At 44.5% G+C, this 19,068-nt stretch overlaps 2 protein-coding genes across 3 annotated transcripts; one reads left to right on the top strand and one right to left on the bottom strand.

Moving 5' to 3' along the window:
- The first annotated feature begins 6,614 nt into the window (after positions 1-6,614).
- ARHGEF39 (Rho guanine nucleotide exchange factor 39) lies at positions 6,615-10,906 on the top strand. 2 transcript variants are annotated; one of them, XM_074280316.1, is made up of 9 exons: positions 6,615-6,881; positions 7,144-7,238; positions 7,328-7,448; positions 7,692-7,807; positions 8,648-8,718; positions 8,881-9,009; positions 9,152-9,381; positions 10,459-10,547; positions 10,691-10,906. In XM_074280316.1, the coding sequence occupies exons 1-9, from the start codon at positions 6,750-6,752 to the stop codon at positions 10,713-10,715; spliced, it is 1,008 nt and encodes a 335-aa protein (XP_074136417.1). In that variant the 5' UTR covers positions 6,615-6,749; the 3' UTR covers positions 10,716-10,906. The 2 variants fall into 2 exon arrangements, with proteins under 2 accessions (XP_074136417.1, XP_074136416.1); XM_074280315.1 differs by having other exon boundaries at positions 10,688-10,906.
- CCDC107 (coiled-coil domain containing 107) lies at positions 9,495-12,880 on the bottom strand. Its single transcript, XM_074280713.1, has 7 exons — positions 12,692-12,880; positions 12,099-12,312; positions 11,877-12,010; positions 11,680-11,743; positions 11,508-11,589; positions 11,317-11,423; positions 9,495-11,231 (listed from the first exon to the last, which is right to left on the bottom strand). Exons 1-7 carry the CDS (start codon positions 12,878-12,880, stop codon positions 11,026-11,028), a joined length of 996 nt encoding a protein of 331 aa, XP_074136814.1. The 3' UTR covers positions 9,495-11,025.
- Between the last annotated feature and the right edge of the window lie 6,188 nt (positions 12,881-19,068).

Raw genomic sequence — 19,068 nt, 5'->3', positions numbered from 1 at the left:
TAATTTTCAACATTCACTTTTTTTTTTGTTGTTGAGGCAGTTGGGGTTAAGTGACTTGCCCAGGGTCACACAACTAGGAAGTATTACATGTCTGAGGCCAGATTTGAATGTAGGTCCTCCTGACTTCAGGGCTGGTACTCTATCCACTGCACCACCTAACTGTCCCCCCAACATTCATTCTTACAAAACCTTGTATTCCAAATTTCTCTCTCCCTTCCTCTCACCCTCTCCCCTAGGCAGCAAATTGAACATGGTTAAACATGTATAATTCTTCTATACATATTTCCACAATTATCATACTGCACAAAAAAATCAGATCAAAAAGGAAAAAAAAGCAAGCAAAAAATAACCAGAAAGGAGAAAATATTATGTTGTGATCCACATTCAGTCCCCATGGTTCTCTTTCTGGATGCAGATGGTTCTCTCCATCACAAGTCTCCATCACATTTTTGAAAAGAGCCACATCCATTACAATTAATTATCACATAATCTTATTGCTGTGCATGGTGTTCTCTTGGTCCTATCACTTCACTTAGCATCAGTTCATGTATCCTTTTGGTTGTTTCTTATAGAACAATAATATTCCATAACATTCATATACTACAACTTATTCAGCTATTCTCCAGTTGATGGGCATCCAGTTTCTTGCCACTACAAAAAGGGCTGCCCGATCCCTTTCCCTCCTTTAAGATCTCTTTGGAATATAGACCATAATTCTAAATTGCTCTACAGAATAGTTGGATGAGTTCACAACTCCACCAACAAAGTGCTCCAGTTTTCCCACAATTCCTCCAACATTTGTCATTATTCCTGTCATCTCAGCTAATCTGAGAGGTATATAGTGATATTTTAAAGTTGTCTTAATTTTCATTTCTCTACTAGAGATTTAGAATAGTTTTTCATATGACTAGAAACGGCTTTAATTTTTTTATCTGAAAATTGTTCATATCCTTTGATTATTTATCAACTAGAGAATGGCTTGTATTCTTATAAATTTGAGTCAATTCTGTATATATTTTAGAAATGAGGTCTTTATCAGAATCCTTGAATACAAATTTTTTCCTCAGTTTTCTCCTTCCCTTCTAATTTTGGCTGCATTGATTTTGTAAACAAAACAAAACGATTTTTAAAATTTAATATAATTTAAATTATCCATTTTGCATTTCATAATATTCTCTAGTTCTTCTCTGGACATAAATTCCTGTCTTCTCCACAGATCTGAGAGGTAGATTATCCCTTGTTCTCATAATTTGCTAATAGTATCTAATTCATGAACCCATTTCATCCCCATCTGAGACAGCTTTCTATGGCTAGAAGACTAGGCTCTAGAATCAGATTTAATGTCTGAGAAATGCTGTAGAAAAACAGTCATCTTTTTCTTGTTCAACATGAAAATATAAAAATATGTTTAAAATATTAATAAATTCTGTTTTGGATTTTTGTTGAGTTCGAGATGTTTACAGAAAATCCAGTCAGAGATGTCCAATAAACAATTGATGATGGGAACCTGATGATGGGTCAGGACAGAGGGTAGGACTGGATAAATAAATCTGAGAATCAAGTTTATAAAAATGCTAATATCAATTTAATGTTAATTGAATGTATGGGATCTGATGAGAGCACCAAATGAAATAATACAGAGGAAGATACAACCCCATTATCAAGTATGACCTGGATGAAGATCCAGCAAAAAGGAGAGGAGACAGTAGTTCCACAAAAACCCAAAGAGAAGACAGCATCAAGGAGAAGGTGGTGATGAACAGTGTCAAAAGTAACTGAAAAATCAAGGAGGATGAAAATTAAGGGGAAAAAAGCTTAATAAATTTGGTAATTAAGAGAACACTGGTAACTTGGGAGAGTTTTTTCAGCTAAATGATGAGGTTGGAAGCCAGATTATAGAAAGCTGAAAACAATGAGAGGAAAGAGTCGACATAGAATGGTAGAGAGGATGGACATATTAAGTGAGTTGTTTTGTTTTAAGGATGGGAAAGACATAGGATTGCTTTGTAGCAGCAGGGAAGTAGCCAGCAGACATTGAGAGACTGGATTAGTAAGAAAGAGGAAAAGGTAGTGTGGGAAACCTGAAGATAGAATGGAATGGAATCACACGTACAGGTAAAGGTATTTGCTTTGGCAAGAAGGACCACTTCCTTCATATAAGACATAGCAAAGGCGGAGATGATGAAGGAAGCTATTTCAGTGGTGTGAGATGAGAAGGGAGAAGAGAAAATTCATGGAAGTGGAACACTTGTGGGTCAGAGCAAGATCAAGATGTGATTGATCATCTTTGTGGGTAGCTGAAATGGAGTGAAGAAATAAGTTGGTTTTGAGGAGATTGAAGAGAATGGATATGAGGGTGTTTAAAGGAATACTGGTATGCATGTTGGAAGTTCTCTTGTATAAGGACAGAAGTTGGGACAGAGGCACTGTGAGCCTGGTATTTAACTTATTCAGGAAGGAAAGAAAGTGTCTTGGGTATCATCATCTTGATTAGGTGACAGATGTGCATTGAATTAACCTCAAATGAAGAGTGATGTTTGTTATGGGAGAATGTAGAAGTAGAGATGGGGATTAAGTATTCTGATTGCTCAACCTTGGTTAATGGAGAAAAGGAGGAAACAAATTAAGAAAGGCACAATGGAATAGGTGACATTTAAAATGTATTTTGAAGGAAAAGAGAGACCTTTAATATGGAGAGGGATGATGAGGTGAGAGGATGTCCACTCTAGACATTGAGGACAGCTTAAGCATAAGTGAAGGGACAAGAGAAATAAAAATAAAAGGAGAATGGACCAGTTTGGCTGAGTATTAAGAGGAAAAGCATAAGGAAAAGACAGACATGTTGGAACTAGATCATGGATAACCTTGTGTGTCAGAGCTTTTTAAAATTAATTCCTCCTCCTTCTCCAAGATTCCTTATCCTGGTAGGGAATTTAGGCAGTGAAAGGCTATACTATGGGAAAGCATGCTCCAACAAGTTCTTAGCTGGACTGGGATAGAGGGTAAGGATCTAAAGCAGTATGTAAGTTTGCTGTCCTAGGAGCAGCTCACCCAAATTTGGAAAGGCTCCTTCCGTCAAATTTGAGAACCAAGTGGGGAGGATTTTTATATAACTACATCACCTTACTAAACTTGTAAAATTGAGGCATGGAAAGTTTGTGATCTGAATTAGTAGAATACAGTGATGAAATCATGGACCTTTAAAATATGTAGGAAAGTATTTTTTAAAGAGTAAGTGGTGTTTTATTTATTTTTATACTTAATAGTATTTTCTTTTTCCTCAATTACATTCATTTTAGTAAGATTTTGAGTTTCAAATTTTTCTCTTTCCATCTCTTCCCTTCCCTTTGCTTCCCCCTCCCTAAGACAGGAAGCAATTAAATATAGGTTATACATGTAAAATCATGTTACATATTTCCATATTAGTCATGTTGTGAAAGAAAATTCAGAACAAAAGAGGAAAACCACAAAAAATAAAATACAAAAAAAAAATAGTATGCTTTGATCTGCATTCAGACTCCATAGTTCTTTCTCTGGATGTGAATAACATTTTCTATCAATGTATTTTATTATTTTCCAATTACATATAATTTTCAACATTCATTTTTTTATAATATTTTGAGTTTCTTTTTTTTTTCTTCCTCCCTTCCACCTCCCCTCCCCAAGATGACAATCTGATATGTCATACATGTGGAGTTATGTAAATATATTTCCATATTAGTTATGTTATGAAAGAAGAAACAGAACAAAAGGGAAAAGCCACCAAAAACAAACAAAACCAAAAAAGGTGAAAGATCTCCATCATGATCTTTTGGAATTGTTTTAGATTATTGTGTTGCTGAGAAGAACTAAGTCTATCAGAATTGACCATCACACAGTGTTGCAGTGTATAATGTTCTAGTTTAGCTCACTTCATTCAGCATCAGTCCATGTAAATCTTTGCAGGTTTTTCTGAAATCTGCCTGCTCATCATTTCTTTCATTCTCTTCCCCCCCCCCCCCCCAGGCTGGGGTTAAGTGACTTGCCCAGGGTCAAACATCTAGGAAGCGTTAAGTGTCTGAGACCAGATTTGAACTCCGGTCCTCCTGACTTCAGGGCTGCCACTTTGTCCACTGAGCCACTTAGCTGCCCCCTGCTCACATTCACATAACAACTTTTTCAGCCATTCCCCAACTGGTGAGCAATTTCTCAATTTCCAATTCTTTGCCCCCACAGAAAGAGCTGCTAGAAACATTTTTGTACATGTGGGTCCTTCTTCATTTTTTTAATGGTCACCTTGGGATTCAGACCTACTGCTGGATCGAAGGGTATGCAGTGGTTGCCCTTTGGGCATAGTTCCAAATTGCTCTCCAGAATGGCTGGATGTATTCACAATTATTTGGAAAAGTATTAGTCAATTATTAGTCAGGGGATTAAGTAGGAATGTGGGTAGATCACCCAAAGTCAGCAATCACCTGCAATCAATCTGGAGACTTCCAGAAAGTGGCTCTCGGGCTGCAGAAAAGACAACTTCTCTCTTCCAGAGTACCCAGGTAGCTCCCAATTCAGTCTGGAGGCGCTCCAGTGCTAGAACATACCATGTATTTGGGGGTCCTGCCAGAGAGGAACATACTTGGGCTGGAAGCCCAGAGAGACCTCCGGAGCCAAACTAGGCTCATGAGCATTATAGGGAGAAAAAGAATATCTAAAAATGGTTAACACCCTTTAATTAAATATAATCTCACATAAACAATCTCACAAGGGCTCAGGACCTTTACAGCACAGCTAGTAAGTCTCAGAAGTGGGATTGAAACCTTTATTTTAGCTTTTTTCCCACTCACCCTCACTTAGAGAAAACAGGTATAATACACGCAGTTACTGCTTCAAGGGGTGGCTGTGCAAAAAGAGCATTTGCCAGCCTTTAAAATGCTGTGGAAGCGAGTTATTTCAAAGGGCGTGGGGCCTGCTGGGTTTGGAGTCGGACACTTGGGTTTCGGTCCTGGGGGGCATTATTGTTTGATGTTCAGTACACTCTCTAAGCCTTATTTCCTCATCCCCAAAATGGTTATCAGAATAGGTGCTTAGTGTTTGAGCTGGATATTTACATTACGTCACAGGGTGGCGAGATAAAGCGTGATTAAAAAAATAAGTTAATCGCTTGGAAAATGTGAATACCTTCCGGCCCACTGCCCGTGGTTGTCTTCCATATGTACCCTTAAAGGGCGGTAGCAGGGCCCTCTGCAAAGGGCACGGATTCGGAAATGGGAGAGCTGGGTTGTGGTTTAAAATGAATTGTTATTGATGTTTTTGCTTCTTCCCTGTGTGGTTTTCCCCAGGAACCTTACCTCACCCGACTCTGAGAGCCATCCATCCAACAAAGTTTTTAAAGACACACACACAAGAACAAAAAAAGGCTTAATTATCAATATATTAGAAACGTCTGGAAATAAGCACTACGTGCATGACTTATGGTCCCCACCCTTCCGAAAGGTTCTGAGGTGGGAGTCTTCATCTCTTCTTTGAGAACACTTGTTCTTTATAATGTGGTGGGATTCGTTTTGAACACTCTGCGCGGCCCTTTTCACTTGTTTTTGCGGCGCAGTGTGTTCTCGGCCCTGCTCATTTAATTCTGTATCAGCTCCTGCACTGGTGCTCCTCGTGTCTCACACGTGCTTTCTCACAGCGCGATAGGAGTCCGTTATAGTTCCGAGATTTGTCTCGCGATGTCTCCACTGATGGGCACAGAGACGGGCCTGCGATCCCGGCCGCTGCGCTTCCTGGGGCAGGGGAAGTCGCTGCCTCCCGGCTCCCACAGCAGTCACACGAGGCCCCCTCCCCGCTGTTAGTGCAGCGATCGCTTCTGGGCCGAGCCAGAGCCTTCCTGCGGCCTGGCCTCCGGGCATCTCGCTGGGGGGGGGGGAGGGCAGGACAGGGGGTGTGGGGTGTAAGAACCGCAGCACCTGGCCGCCCCGGGCGGAATTAGCGTGGGTGCGGCAGCCCCGCGAGAGCGCTCAGGCAGCCCTTAGCTGGCTGGGCCTCGGGAGTCCGTGAAGCTCAGAACGAGTAACGGCGTAGCCACAGACGCAGGGCAAGGTTTTTGAATCCGCTCCAAGGACATGCTCCAGGTCCCTGAGAACAGATCCGTTTCCGTCCCTAAGGCAGCAGATAGCACTGACCATAATTACACGGATGGGAAGAACACGGGCAGCCTAGGATTAAAACCCTTCCTGCTCCACCAGCTGTGTGACTTTGGAAAATCGCTCAGCCTCTCTGAGCCCCGAGTTCCCACCAGCAGGACTGAGCCACTTTTGGTCGTGACCGCAAGGGATTGCGCCAGGTTCTGGGACGCGGCCGGGAGAAGAGCGCCACGACCCCACCTGGACCGACCCAAGTAGATAGGGGCGAGGATGGAGCGTACGCGTGCGCAAGCGGGAAAACCTGAGGAGGAAGTGGGGAACGCGCCGGCAGCCCGAGCCCTCTTTTGTACGTGCACAGCGTCGGCAACTGCTAGGCCTCCGAGGCGGCAGAGGGCGGAATGGAGAATCCCCTTCCCCGGCCCCGCCTCCTCTGGTGGCGGTTGGAATTTGAATCCCGGCTGGCCCCGGTACCTGAGGTATTGGGCGTGGCGAGCTCGCCACTTCCAAGTGGGTGCGTGCAGGCCGCGGGCAGGTTAGGGTCTCTTTCCACGGGTGACCGAGTGCCCCCTCTCCGGGGGTACGGGGAAGGTTATTGTTTGCATCCTGGTTCGCTCCAGCTCAGCCCTGCCCCCCATGTCGAGCCCGGATCCCCGGTGCCCGGTGCGTGAGCAGCGGGCCCGCTGGGAGAGGAAGCGAAGCCGCACTGCACGAGAGCTACTGGAGACGGAGCAGCGTTACCAGGAGCAGCTGGGGCTGGTGGTGCAGGTGTGCGGAGGCGCGCGCCGCGGGGAGGGGCGGGGCCTCGGCTGGTGGGCACTGGGTGTAGGGGAGAGGCGCCGGTGGGCTAGGGGCTCCAGGGGGAAGGGCAGGCTGCTGGTGGAAAGATGCAAGGAGTGAGGTACTAGTGAGCACAGGACCCTGCTCGGATTGTGCAGAAGGTCCCTATAGTTTGTGCCTGGTCTCCTGCCCCCCACCTGGGGCAGGAAGCTGGATGACTGTCACTTGCCTCTTCCTTTCCCCTCCCCAGTACTTTGTGTGCATTTTAAGAGCTAAAGGGACCCTGCCACCAGCTGAGCTTAAGGCTGTGTTTGGACCCTGGGAATCCATCCATCTTGCCAGCCAGTGAGTAAGGGCAGAAAGGTGGTCTGTGGGAGGACAGTGGGATGGAGGTGTTCCAGGGGAAGGCAGAGTCTGTCTTGTCCCATCTACAGAGAGCTGCTCCTGCATCTGGAAGCTGGAAATTGGGGAGCAGGCCTAGAAAGATTCTGCCACCACTTGGAACTCTACACCCACTACGCTGCCAATGAGGAGCAGTCCAGGGCCACCCTCCAGGTACCCTCATTTTCTCAAAGAGGCATCCCTACTCTGAGCATTTGGTCATTTCTTATTTTGTTTCAAGATATTGTGAATCTACCGTGTGTGCCATTGTGTCAACATTGTGTCAGACAAGACTGTTCTAGAAAGTTAATCTGGGTAGATTTGCTGTGTGCACAAGTAACTAACTATAAAAGCCTCGTGAGCACCAACTTGTACTCTTATTGCTTTTCTTGTATCCCAAACTCTATCTGAACTTAGAAGTGGCTAAAGAAGAAGAGTTTCAGAAGGTTTGTACAGCTTCAGGAGGGACGCCCTGAATTTGGGGGCCTTCGGCTAGTGGACATACTTCCCTTACCACTGCGCCGTCTCCAACAGTAAGTGACCCCGATTCTACCATGATCTCTACTCTGATGCTAAACTTATGACCTTTACCCTAGTTTTGAATGTGTATGTCTTCTTCGTGTCCATACACACAATTGGGAAGCCATCCTTACTAAGGTTGGGGTGGATGGTGCTGATCTTAAATCAGTACCACCAGGATTTGGAATTCTGCTTCAGATAGACTGTGACTGGACATTTATGAATTCCTCTTGGCCTGTTTCCACATCTGTAAAATGAGAATACCAGTAGTACATACTGGGATCAAACGAGATAAAGTATGTCAAGTATACTGCAGCGACAGATAAAAAGGTCAGCTACCATTAAGACTTGGTTCAGCCACACTTCTTTGGTCCCCAAACACTGAGCAAGTGATTGTGATTTAAATACATGAATATCTGATTATGTTGTCCTTTTCACAAACTTTTTGTCCTCGGGGAGCATAATTAAGATTAGGACTTAAGAGCTAGTGATCCCTAGACTTTTGTAGATACCCTGTATGCACTCCCTTTCCCTAAGTAAATAACTTGAAATTCTGTCTTGGTTGCTTTGTGGTCTCCTGACATTTCAGTCAGAAAAATAGGGAAAGAGTGCCCTCTAGTCCTAGGTGGAAAAACAAAGTTCAAGCACATATTCAGTTCCAGACTGATGTAGGAATAGAGAAAGAGGCTTCAAGCCAGCGCTGCAAGAAATCAATCCCTTCTGAGCTAGGAAAGGCAGAAACCATATGCCTTGTGGAAAGGTGGCACTTTGAATAATGTATGATTGGTTAAGTTTGCTTTTCAGACTTAGTTGGAACTAATATCCCTAAAAGCTTGGGGATTTTTATGTTTCAGATGTGAAAACCTGGTTGTAGCTTTGACTGAAAATACAGGTCCTGACAGCCCCGATTTTCAACAGCTCACAAGTATGTTTACCCTGAGCCAATATCATTAATATATTCCACACTTCAAAACTGGTTCCACAATTAGAACCCAGCTCTTTAGTCTCATTTTTTCTTTTCTTTGATTTCCTTTCCAAGTTGCTTTATTAATCAGATGGCATTTTTGGGGTGGGGTTGTCTTTTTAGGAGCTGCTCAGAAGTTGAGTGAGGCCATCCAGCAAGTTAGTGCTATTGGTCAAGAACAGGAGAACCACCGGCAGCTCCATCGTATTCAAGCTTTACTCAGTGGCCGTGGGGCTAAAGGTCTGACCAAAGGTCAGAGCCCTAATCCCTCCCCCTCTAGTACTTCTGCTTCATACAAGGATCCTCAGGATCTCAAAATGAAGCAGCCCACTTCCAGCATCACACTCTGGTCTCTTTGAACAATGCTAACCACTCTTTTTTCTCTCTGGCACAGGGCGCTGGTTCCTTCGGCAGGGCTGGCTGCTGCTGGTCCCCCCTAAGGGGGAGCCAAAGCTTCGACTGTTCTTCCTCTTCTCTGATGCACTTTTGATGACCAAGCCCCGGTCTGTCTTACATATCCTGCACGGAGGGACCTTTGTTTGCCAGGCCCTTTACCCCATGGCCCAATGTCAGCTTCAAAGGATCTTTGGTCACTCAGGGGGGCCAGGGGGTGGCCTGCTCAGTGTAAGTTGGGGATAGGGAGTGTTCTCTGGGTTAGGCCCACAGTTCTTTTATTATCAGCCCACAACTACCCCCAGGTATACTTTAAACATCTGCTCTAAAAAAAAAAAGACATATACATGACATACTTTTAAGTTTAATCTGTAGCATTATTAACATCCATCAATCAGCAGAACAGTAAATCAAGCCCCTATTTGTAGAGGAAACACTGTGGCTATTCTAATATTCCTCCAAGACAGAAATGGGGCTCAAACTTCCTTGAGTAATCTATTTAGATCCAGCTTTAGGAATTTCTTTTAAAACTCCTATACACTATAAAAGAGCACTGAACTAGGATCAGGAGACCTGAGCTTCAATCCCACTTCTACTATCAGCTAGTATGTGAATCTGGGCAAGTTATCACCCCTCTGAACCTGTTTTCCTCTCCCCCATCTGCAGTACATTACCTCTAAAGACTTTCTGGCTCAAAGGTAAAAGGTTGTACACTATCTTAGTGCTCCTTCCCTTAAGTCTTCTCCAGGTTAAGGAAGGAAGTCTTGTCCTCTTGTCCTTAACTCTATAGGCTACCACACCTTTTAAGTCTGTATATGATATGCAGTGTGGTTCAATGGATAGAAAGCTAGCATTTGAACCAATGAGACCTTGAGTTCAAGTTCCACCTCTGATACATACTTATTTAGATGACTGGTCAAATCACTTAACTGCAGTACCCTAGATCAAGGGTTGGCAAATGAACTGCCATCTGTTTTTGTATTGCTGTAAGCTAAGAACAATCTTTACATTTTTAGATAAAGTTTTGGAATTTAGTTTTAAATAAAGTTTAAATAAAGACAGTTCAGCTCATTGAGTTAAAATTTGCCAACCCTTGTTTTAGACAACTCTGTAAGGATATAAATTGTAGTGAAGGTACAGACCTGTATTATCAGAGTTGCTCACTTGGAGGTTCCCTGTATCAGTGGTTATCACAAGTCTAGTCCCTACCCCCATCCTTAACCAAACTTTCCCTAAAGAACAGTGCTTCCAACTTTAGGACTGTTGTTTTCTGGGTAGACAACTTAAGTCATCTTTCTCCTGCCCCAGCTTTCTTTTCCCCATGAAAAGTTGCTGCTCATGTCCACGGATCAAGAGGCACTATCCCGTTGGTACCACAGTCTGACGGCAGCCATCAGGTATGCCTCGAGTCTCCCCTGCTTCTAGGGATTTAGTGGTGTCCTTCCCCTCAACACTCACGTACTCTGCCCCTCTGGCTGCCAGTGTCCTCACTCAGACTGGGGAAAAGGCTCACTGGTGGATTGTCCTTTCTCTGTAGCAGCCACACAAGGCAGAAACGCACCTGACAGCTGTTTCCAGTTAGATATGGGAGCCTGACTGCTGTGACGCCTCGGCGTCCCTAGGACAAGTGTGGCCGGCCACTGTCTGGTGGTGAAGAAGAGGGTGATGTGTGTATGATGGGTATTTATGTTTGAGCACATTTATTTTTTGATGATCAAGTATATACTTAAATGGAATAAATTTATTTTTACTAAAATATCTTGGCTCCTTGAAGAACGCCTACTACTTCCTCACATCTGAGCTTTAATTCCTTATCAGGTTTTCTCAAATGGATACCACCCTCTTAACCCAAAGCTCCCTCTTACACCATCTCTCTCAGTGGGTGACTTGAGTGCCCTCCATCCACTTCCTCCTCCTGAGTCCCCACTCCTTCCCATTTTCCCCAAGTTGACCCCAGGAGACATTTGGGGCCCAGGCCTCGGGCACTCCCTCCTCAGGTTCCTCCCCCCAGCCCCAGGTCTGAAGGTCATTGTCATCATCTTCCTCAGCACTCAGGTCCTCCCGGACAGGGGGGTTGTACTCTGTGTGCGGGGGGAAGGGGGTAGCATGAGTCCTCATATCAGGTAAGTCAGACACCAAACAGCTGTTCCACTCCAAAGCTCCTACCTTGGGAGGCAACAGCCGTGCGCAGTCCCTGGTCCTCTAGCAGCTGGCTGATGGTCTGAAGCCTTAATGTCAGCAGGTCCTGCTGGGCTCCGGCCAGAGCGTCCACCCTGCAGAGATGTCCGCTCAAGCCTCCTACCTGTCCCCTTCTACGCCCAGCCGCCCCCTCGCCCCAGCCTGGCCCCCGCTCTCACCGCTCAAACAGAGGATCCAGCTGGTCCAGCAGGCCGCCCAGGAGATGCTCTGTCTTCGCTAGTTCCTGAGCCAGCTGCTCTTCTGAGAAAATGCGAGACGGTCCGACGTGCCCACGTCCCTTCCCCCTCCGCGCCCCCGCGGCCCCTAACCGGCTGCTGCCCCCCGCCTCACCTCTGCGCAAAAGCTCCTTCTCTGTGGGCTTTTCCTCCGGGGAAACTTCGGCCTCGTTTTGTCCCTAAAATGAGACAGGGCAGGTCGGTCGTCCCACCACCACACGCGGGGGCTGCGCGGCCCCGGCGGAGGCGATCTGGCCGCGGGGCTCCCCTCCCGGCCCCGGCCCTGTCACCGTCCCCGCCCGGCCCCGGTACCTGCAGACACCAGCGCAGCACGAAGGCCAGGACGCCCACGGCGTACAAGGCTCCCAGGGGCAGCGGCCCCCACGCCCGGCTCGCCACCCGCGGCTCCTCCAGCGTCCTCCGCAGCCCATCTTGGGCCTGATCCCCTACAGAGCGAGGCCACACCGGTCACAATGAGCCAGAGGCTCCCAGAGGACCCCGACTCCACCCGCGCCCTTCCCTCCCGCTCGTCACCTGCCGGGGGCCGCGGCCCGGCGCCTCCCTCGAAGATCCGGAGGACTGCGGTCACGAGAAGCAACGCCAATGCGGCCGGCAGGAGCGCCTGGCCGCAGGGCCCTGACGCCCGCATGTCGAGCGAGCGGCGCGAGCCTCGCCTAGCAGCACAGCAGCGTGGGAGCGAAGTAGGCATGCAGCCCGTGACGACACGCACGTACGTACGTACGTCCAACTAGCCCCGCCCACCCCAGCACGGAAGAGTGCGGCTAAGGCATTTATTTACATAATATATTCACCTAACCAGTGTCCGGGTGCATGCCGGACTCATTCCTCTCTTAAATTCTCCAGGAGCACTGTTTCTTTCAATGATTTTTCCACAATATGTACCCCCTATACGTTACGTGCTAATTTTGTTTTTAACAAAAAAGCACCATTTCGGGAATCCTGAAAAAATCAGTATTCTAACCACAATGTAAAAGTAATACGATCTTTGGAGCTTTATAAACGCTGGAGTGGTGCCCTCGTCTTGAGGCGCTTGCTGAAGGCCTGTTGCCTAGGCTACAAACGGGGGACATGTTCCTTATTCTGCGCCTAGGGGAAAGTCCCCGGACCTCTGGCAGAAAGTGCCACGCACGCATGTGCGTCTGGCCTATGTCGCAGCTCCCTGTAGCCCCGCCAAGAAGCCCTTCTACTTCGGTGGAAGAGTCGAGTGGAAGGAGCGCGGCGAGGCCGTCCTTAGTCAGAGAAGGATAGTTACGCAGGCAGTGCGCCGCCACGCGCACCAACTCCACGGGGCTCATTCTCAGCGCGTCCAGCCTTTTATAAGCAGCTGCAACAACCAATTCTTCCCGACCGAGCTAGGTCCTGGGGATGCACAAAAAGATGGTGCTTTGTACTCCAAACAAGAAGACAAGCAAACGTATTCGCAAACGTATTCACAAAGCGAGTACAGGATAAATAGAAAATAAATTTTAAAAAGAAAAGTACTGCAAGGGACTGGAAATTTTCTGCTTCCTGCAGAAAGTGGGTTTTAATCTGGGTTTACAGCAAAGCACAGAAAGTAGTTGCAGCGCAAGAAGGAGAGCTTTATAGGCATGGGGGACAGCCTGAGAGAATGCAGGGAGCCCAGAGATAGAGTGTTTGTGGAATAGCCATTTGCTCCTGGAGGCAGTAGGGAGCCACTAGAGCTTATTGGGGGGGGGGGAAGGGGGAGAGCAGTGTAACATGAGCTACTTTGGGGGAAATTCATTGTAATGACTGGATTACAGTGGGGAGACTTGAGGCAGGCAGATTTAAGAATTTAAGAATCATTTGCAAATTAATCTATGGGAGCTGATGAAATCATCTAGTTAGTATAGAAGGAGAAAAATGCCCCAGACAGAACCCAAGGGACCCCTAAGGTTAGTGGATGTGACCTAGAGAGGGATCCAGGAAAGGAGAGAGAAGGCGTGATCAGATAGTAGAATGAAAACCTCGAGAGACAGACAAACAAAGCAAAAGAGAGACAGAGATCCACACATACACACACACATAGAGACAGGGATAAAGAGAGATGTCAGCTAGGTCCAAGGCTGCAGAGAGGTCAAGGAGAACAAGGTTTGAGAAAAGGCCAGTGGATTTAGCAACTAAGAGATCCCTGGTAATTTTAGAGAGAGTGATTTCCGTGGAATAGTAAGGTCAAAGGCCAGTCTGTAACTGGTTAAGAAGAGAGGGGGAGGAAAGTGAGAAGATGCATCTATTATTAATGCTAGGAAGGGTAGGAGAGATATAGCAAATGGAAGGATTAAGTGAGGGTTTTTTCAGCATGGGAAGACATGGCTATATTTGTAAAAAGCAAGAAATGGTTCCAGCAGTTCAGTGGTGAAGTGGATAGAGTGCTGCGTTTGATGTCAAAAAGACTCATCTTCCTGAGCTGAATTCTAGCCTCAAAAACTTAGTGACTGTGGGACCCCGGACAAGTCACATAACTCTGTTTGCCTCATCTGTACAATGAGCTGGAAAAAGAAATGGCAAACCACTCTAGTATCGTTGTCAAGAATGTCACAATGAAGAGCCAGGCTAACTAGAAATGGCTAAACAACAAAAGGAAATGACTCCGCAGATAGGGAGACTGAAAATAAATAGAAGAGTCAGGATGACAGAGGGGCAATCCATTGGGGAAAACAGGATTGAATAGGTTCACTTGAATATGTAGAGGGCTTAAGCCCTGGTAAGAGATAAAACCACTCCTTCATGTGAAATGGGGGAAGGAGGAGAATGTGGCAGAAGGCACTTGGGCAATAGGAGATGAGAAAGAAGGGAAAAGAAGGAGTTCGTATCAAATGGCTCCCCCCCCCAATGTTGAGGCAAAGTTCTGGGGAGTATTGGGAGGGGAAGCATTGAGGAGGAATGAAAAGGTTTGGAAGAGCTGCTGTGGAGAAGGGGATGTTGAGTTCATGAGGGAGATATAGGACTGCCTCAAAGCAGTGAAGGCACAGAGGATGTTGTATATCATAAATTTGCAGTGGAACCACTCAGAATGGCTGTATGATTTTCTCCCCATTCTTCCAGAAGCACCTATGTAGGCATAAAGGCCACAAGGGGTGGGAGTGACCCAAAGCTGAGGCTTGGCTGAGTGTAAGCGGCGAGACAAGGGGGCCAGGCTATTCCACAGAAGCTTAAAAGCACGATACCATATCCTAATTTATAAGAAATCAAACCATTCTCCAATTGATAAATGGTCAAAGTATATGAACAGACAATTCTCAGATGATGAAATTGAAACTATATCCACTCATATGAAAGTGTTCCAAATCACTACTGATCAGAGAAATGCAAATTAAGACAACTCTGAGATACCACTACACACCTGTCAGATTGGCTAAGATGACAGGAACAAATAATGATGAATGTTGGAGGGGATGTGGGAAAACTGGGACACTAATACATTGCTGGTGGAGTTTTGAACGAAACCAGCCATTCTGGAGAGCAATCTGGAACTATGCCCCAAAAGTTATCAAACTGTGCATACCTTTTGACCCAGCATTGCTGTTATTGGGCTTATATCCCAAAGAAATACTAAAGAGCGGAAAGGGACCTGTATGTGCTAAAATGTTTGTGGCAGCTCTTTTTGTAGTGGCTAGAAACTGGAAAATGAACGGATGCCCATCAATTGGAGAATGGTTGGGTAAATTATGGTATATAAAGGTTATGGAATATTATTGCTCTGTAAGAAATGACCAGCAGGAGGAATACAGAGAGGCTTGGAGAGACTTACATCAACTGATGCTGAATGAAATGAATAGAACCAGAAGATCGCTGTACACTTCAATGCTGTATGAAGATGTATTCTGATGGAAGTGGAGATCTTCAACATAAAGAAGATCCAACTCACTTCCAATTGATCAAGGTTGGACAGAAATAACTACACCCAGAGAAGGAACACTGGGAAGTGAATGTAAATTGTTAGCACTACTGTCTATCTACCCAGGTTACTTATACCTTCGGAATCTAATACTTAATGTGCAACAAGAAAATGGTATTTACACACATATATTGTATCTAGGTTATATTGTAACACATGTAAAATGTATGGGATTGCCTGTCATCGGGGGGAGGGAGTGGAGGGAGGGGGGGATAATTTGGAAAAATGAATACAAGGGATAATATTACAAAAAAAATTACTCATGCATATATACTGTGGAAAAAAATTCTAAATTAAAAAAAAAAAAAAGCACAATACCATAGTACTTACCAAATACCTAGCAAGATATGACTTGGTGGTTAGAATTTGATGCCAGAAGCTCACTATATTTCATGGATTGATAGATGACAAGTCCCCATACTACAAATGTGACCTCAAAATATGTTGGAGAGGTCATTCAGTAAAATGTACCACAACCAGTCTATTACCACAGGCTTATTGTCCATAAACACCTGGATACAGCATTGATTCAAAACAATTTGGGAACAATGATTTTCATAGATGTTTCCAAACCAAAGACATGATTTCTGAGCTATATGGAACAAAAATCTTTGAAAGTATAGAAAAGATGGCTCTCCATCTTTCCACTTTGGAACCATGCTCAAAAAGTTATCAAACTGTGCATACCCTTTGATCCAGCAGTGTTTCTATTCGGCTTATGTCCCAAAGAAATACTAAAGAAGGAAAAGGGATCCATATGTGCAAAAATGTTTGTGGCAGCCCTTTTCCTAGTGACAAGAAATTGTAAACTGAGTGGATGCCCATCAGTATGGGAATGGCTGAATAAATTATGGTATATGGATGTTATGGAATATTATTGTTCTGTAAGAAATGACCAGCAGGATGAATTCAGAAAGGCCTGGAGAGACTTACATGAACTGATGCTGAGTGAAATGAACAGAACCAAGAGATCATTATACACTTCAACAAGAATACTGTATGAGGATGTATTCTGATGGATGTGGATATCTTCGGCAAGGAGAAGATCTAATTCAGTTCCAATTGATCAGTGATGAACCAGCTACACCCAGAGAAAGAACACTGGGAAATAAATGTGGACTACTTGCATTTTTGTTTTTCTTCCCAGGTTATTTTTATCTCCTGAATCCGATTTTTCTTGTGCAACAAGAGAACTGTACAAATATGTACACATATATTGTATTTAAGATATATCTTAACATGTTGACCATGTATGAGACTGCCTGCCATCTAGGGGAGGGGATGGAGGGAAGGAAGGGAAAAGTTGGAACAAAAGTGAGTGCAAAGAACAATGTTGAAAAATGACCTATGCATATGTTCTATCAATACAAAGGTATAATATAAAAATATTTTTAAAAATATAATAAAAAAAGAAAAAAAAACAAGAATGTTGTGAGGGTAAAGTGCTTTACAAACCTTAAAGTTCTTCAAAGATACTATTTTATAGTAGATAGATTACCTATCCTGGAGTCAGAGGACCTGAGTTCAAATCTAGCCTAAAATACTTAACACTTTCTAGCTCTGAGACCTTGGGCAAGTCATTTAACTCTTACAAGAAAATAAGATACTATTACTGTTATAACAATTATCATTTTCATAATGACAAGATACTAGCTCTGTGATTTTAGGTGAAATACTTTGTCTCTGGAGCTCCACTCTCTCTCTATGCCATAAAAGGTTTGACTAGCTGGTCTTTGAAGTCTCTTCCATTATATAATTCTATGTATGATATGACTCAATCATGAAACATTATTCCATATGTGAAGAACAGAGTTAGGTGCCAAGGATACAATTAGAAAAATAAAACTGAAGTCAAGAAGCTTTTAAAAAAAGCACAATACAAAATGTTTGTGGCAGCCCTTTTCATAGTGGCTAGAAATTGGAAAATGAATGGATGCCCATCAATTGGAGAATGGCTGGGTAAATTATGGTATATGAATATTATTGTTCTGTAAGAAATGACCAGCAGGAGGAATACAGAGAGGTTTGGAGAGACTTACATGAACTGATGCTGAGTGAAATGAGCAGAACCAGGAGATCACTATACACTTCAACAATGATACCGTATGAAGATGTATTCTGATGGAAGTGGAAATCTTCAACAAAGAGAAGATCCAATGCAGTTCCAATTGATCAATGATGGACAGAATCAGCTACACCCAGAGAAGGAACACTGGGAAATGAGTGTAAACTGTTTGCATTTTTGTTTTATTTCCCAGGTTATTTTTACCTTCTGAATCCAATTCTTCCTGTGCAACAAGAAATTCGGTTCTGCACACATATATTGTATCTAGGATATGCTATAAAAACACTTAACATGTATGGTACTGCCTGCCATCTAGGGGAGGAGGTGGAGGGGAGGAGGGGAAAATTTGGAACAGAAGTGAGTGCAAGAGATAATGTTGTAAAAAATTACCCATGCATACGTACTGTCAAAAAATGTTATACTTATAAAATAAAAAAAAAAAAAACAAATTGCAGAGCAAAAGAACCCACAAAAAATATGGAGAAAAAACAAAAAGCACAATACCAATAGTAACAAACCTGGCCTCCCCTCCTATGGACAAGGTATTTTGGTTTGGGATAAGGAAAGAAATACCATTTCTTATAGAAGAAGCTTTTTGGCTTACTGCTTCCCTGGGCTCTCCTGACATATCCTAAAATAATCCTCAGTCTAGATGGAGGACTGCAATTTAATGGAAAAGAAAAGTTGAGAGGGTTGTGCCTTAAATAGTTGAGGGAGGTGAATGCTCAATCAGACTTGTCTCCATAGAGTAACTATTATCTGACATGGAAAGGAAGCTGGAGACAAGGAAGCACCAAATACCAGAAAGCAGAGAGGACACCCCCAGAAAAGATGAATGCAGTGCCTGGAGACCCCATAGCTCATCACTTGTGCTGTTTATCTCTCTCTAAATCAAAAGGAAGCTTATGTCTTGCCTTTTGATTACGGATTAGAGGAAACTAAAATGAAGAGGTTGAAAAGGAAGACTGAGGTCAGAATAAAGAAGGCAATTGGGGTACTACTGAAATGTGCTTGTATGTTAGGAATACCGATTGGATGGCATGATGAAGAAAGAAGCTGGTAGCAGGGGAGCCCAACTAGTAATCCAAAGAAAAGTAAACTAAGATGGGATGCTGAGCACATAGAACAGGAAAAGCTTTACTTACAGCAGGAATAAAAGAGGAGAGGTTCCTTCTAATCTGGGCAGCTTTAGAAATAAGGAAGCTAGAAAGGAGAACTAGTTATCAGGCAGAGCCCCAGATTTCGTCCCTCCTCTCCATCCCCTGTTCCTTCCCTCCACTGCATCGCAAGACTACTCACTCTGGATCGGTGGGAGCAGGAAGGCATGGTAGGTACATGAGGCTGGAGCCAAAACGCCCTATGTTAATAGATCTGAAATCTCCTGCCTTTCAGTCAATATGGAATCTCTCCCCTCAATACTCCATAATAACAATTAGGTCAAAATGCAGAGAAAAGAGGTGAGAGCAGGAGGAGTTATTTTCATTGGACTCCCACATCTGGGGAGGGGGGAGCATTTCCCC

Source organism: Sminthopsis crassicaudata, chromosome 1 (assembly GCF_048593235.1).
Source record: "Sminthopsis crassicaudata isolate SCR6 chromosome 1, ASM4859323v1, whole genome shotgun sequence".
NCBI lineage: Eukaryota > Metazoa > Chordata > Mammalia > Dasyuromorphia > Dasyuridae > Sminthopsis > Sminthopsis crassicaudata.
The sequence above is the reverse complement of the archived record's forward strand: the minus strand, read 5'-3'. Positions and strand labels throughout refer to the sequence as shown.

What these genes read in the sequence shown, in the direction of transcription:
- CCDC107 (XM_074280713.1), bottom strand. Translation starts at nt 12,880, where the DNA reads ATGAGCCCCGTGGAGTTGGTGCGCGTGGCGGCGCACTGCCTGCGTAAC. An exon ending in TGCTGCGCTGGTGTCTGCAG is followed by an intron (nt 11,744 to 11,876) that starts GTACCGGGGCCG and finishes GTCTCATTTTAG; the next exon opens with GGACAAAACGAGGCCGAAGT. An exon ending in CACGGCTGTTGCCTCCCAAG is followed by an intron (nt 11,232 to 11,316) that starts GTAGGAGCTTTG and finishes CCCCGCACACAG; the next exon opens with AGTACAACCCCCCTGTCCGG.
- ARHGEF39 (XM_074280315.1), top strand. Translation starts at nt 6,750, where the DNA reads ATGTCGAGCCCGGATCCCCGGTGCCCGGTGCGTGAGCAGCGGGCCCGC. An exon ending in TCCATCCATCTTGCCAGCCA is followed by an intron (nt 7,239 to 7,327) that starts GTGAGTAAGGGC and finishes TCCCATCTACAG; the next exon opens with AGAGCTGCTCCTGCATCTGG. An exon ending in CCACTGCGCCGTCTCCAACA is followed by an intron (nt 7,808 to 8,647) that starts GTAAGTGACCCC and finishes TTTATGTTTCAG; the next exon opens with ATGTGAAAACCTGGTTGTAG.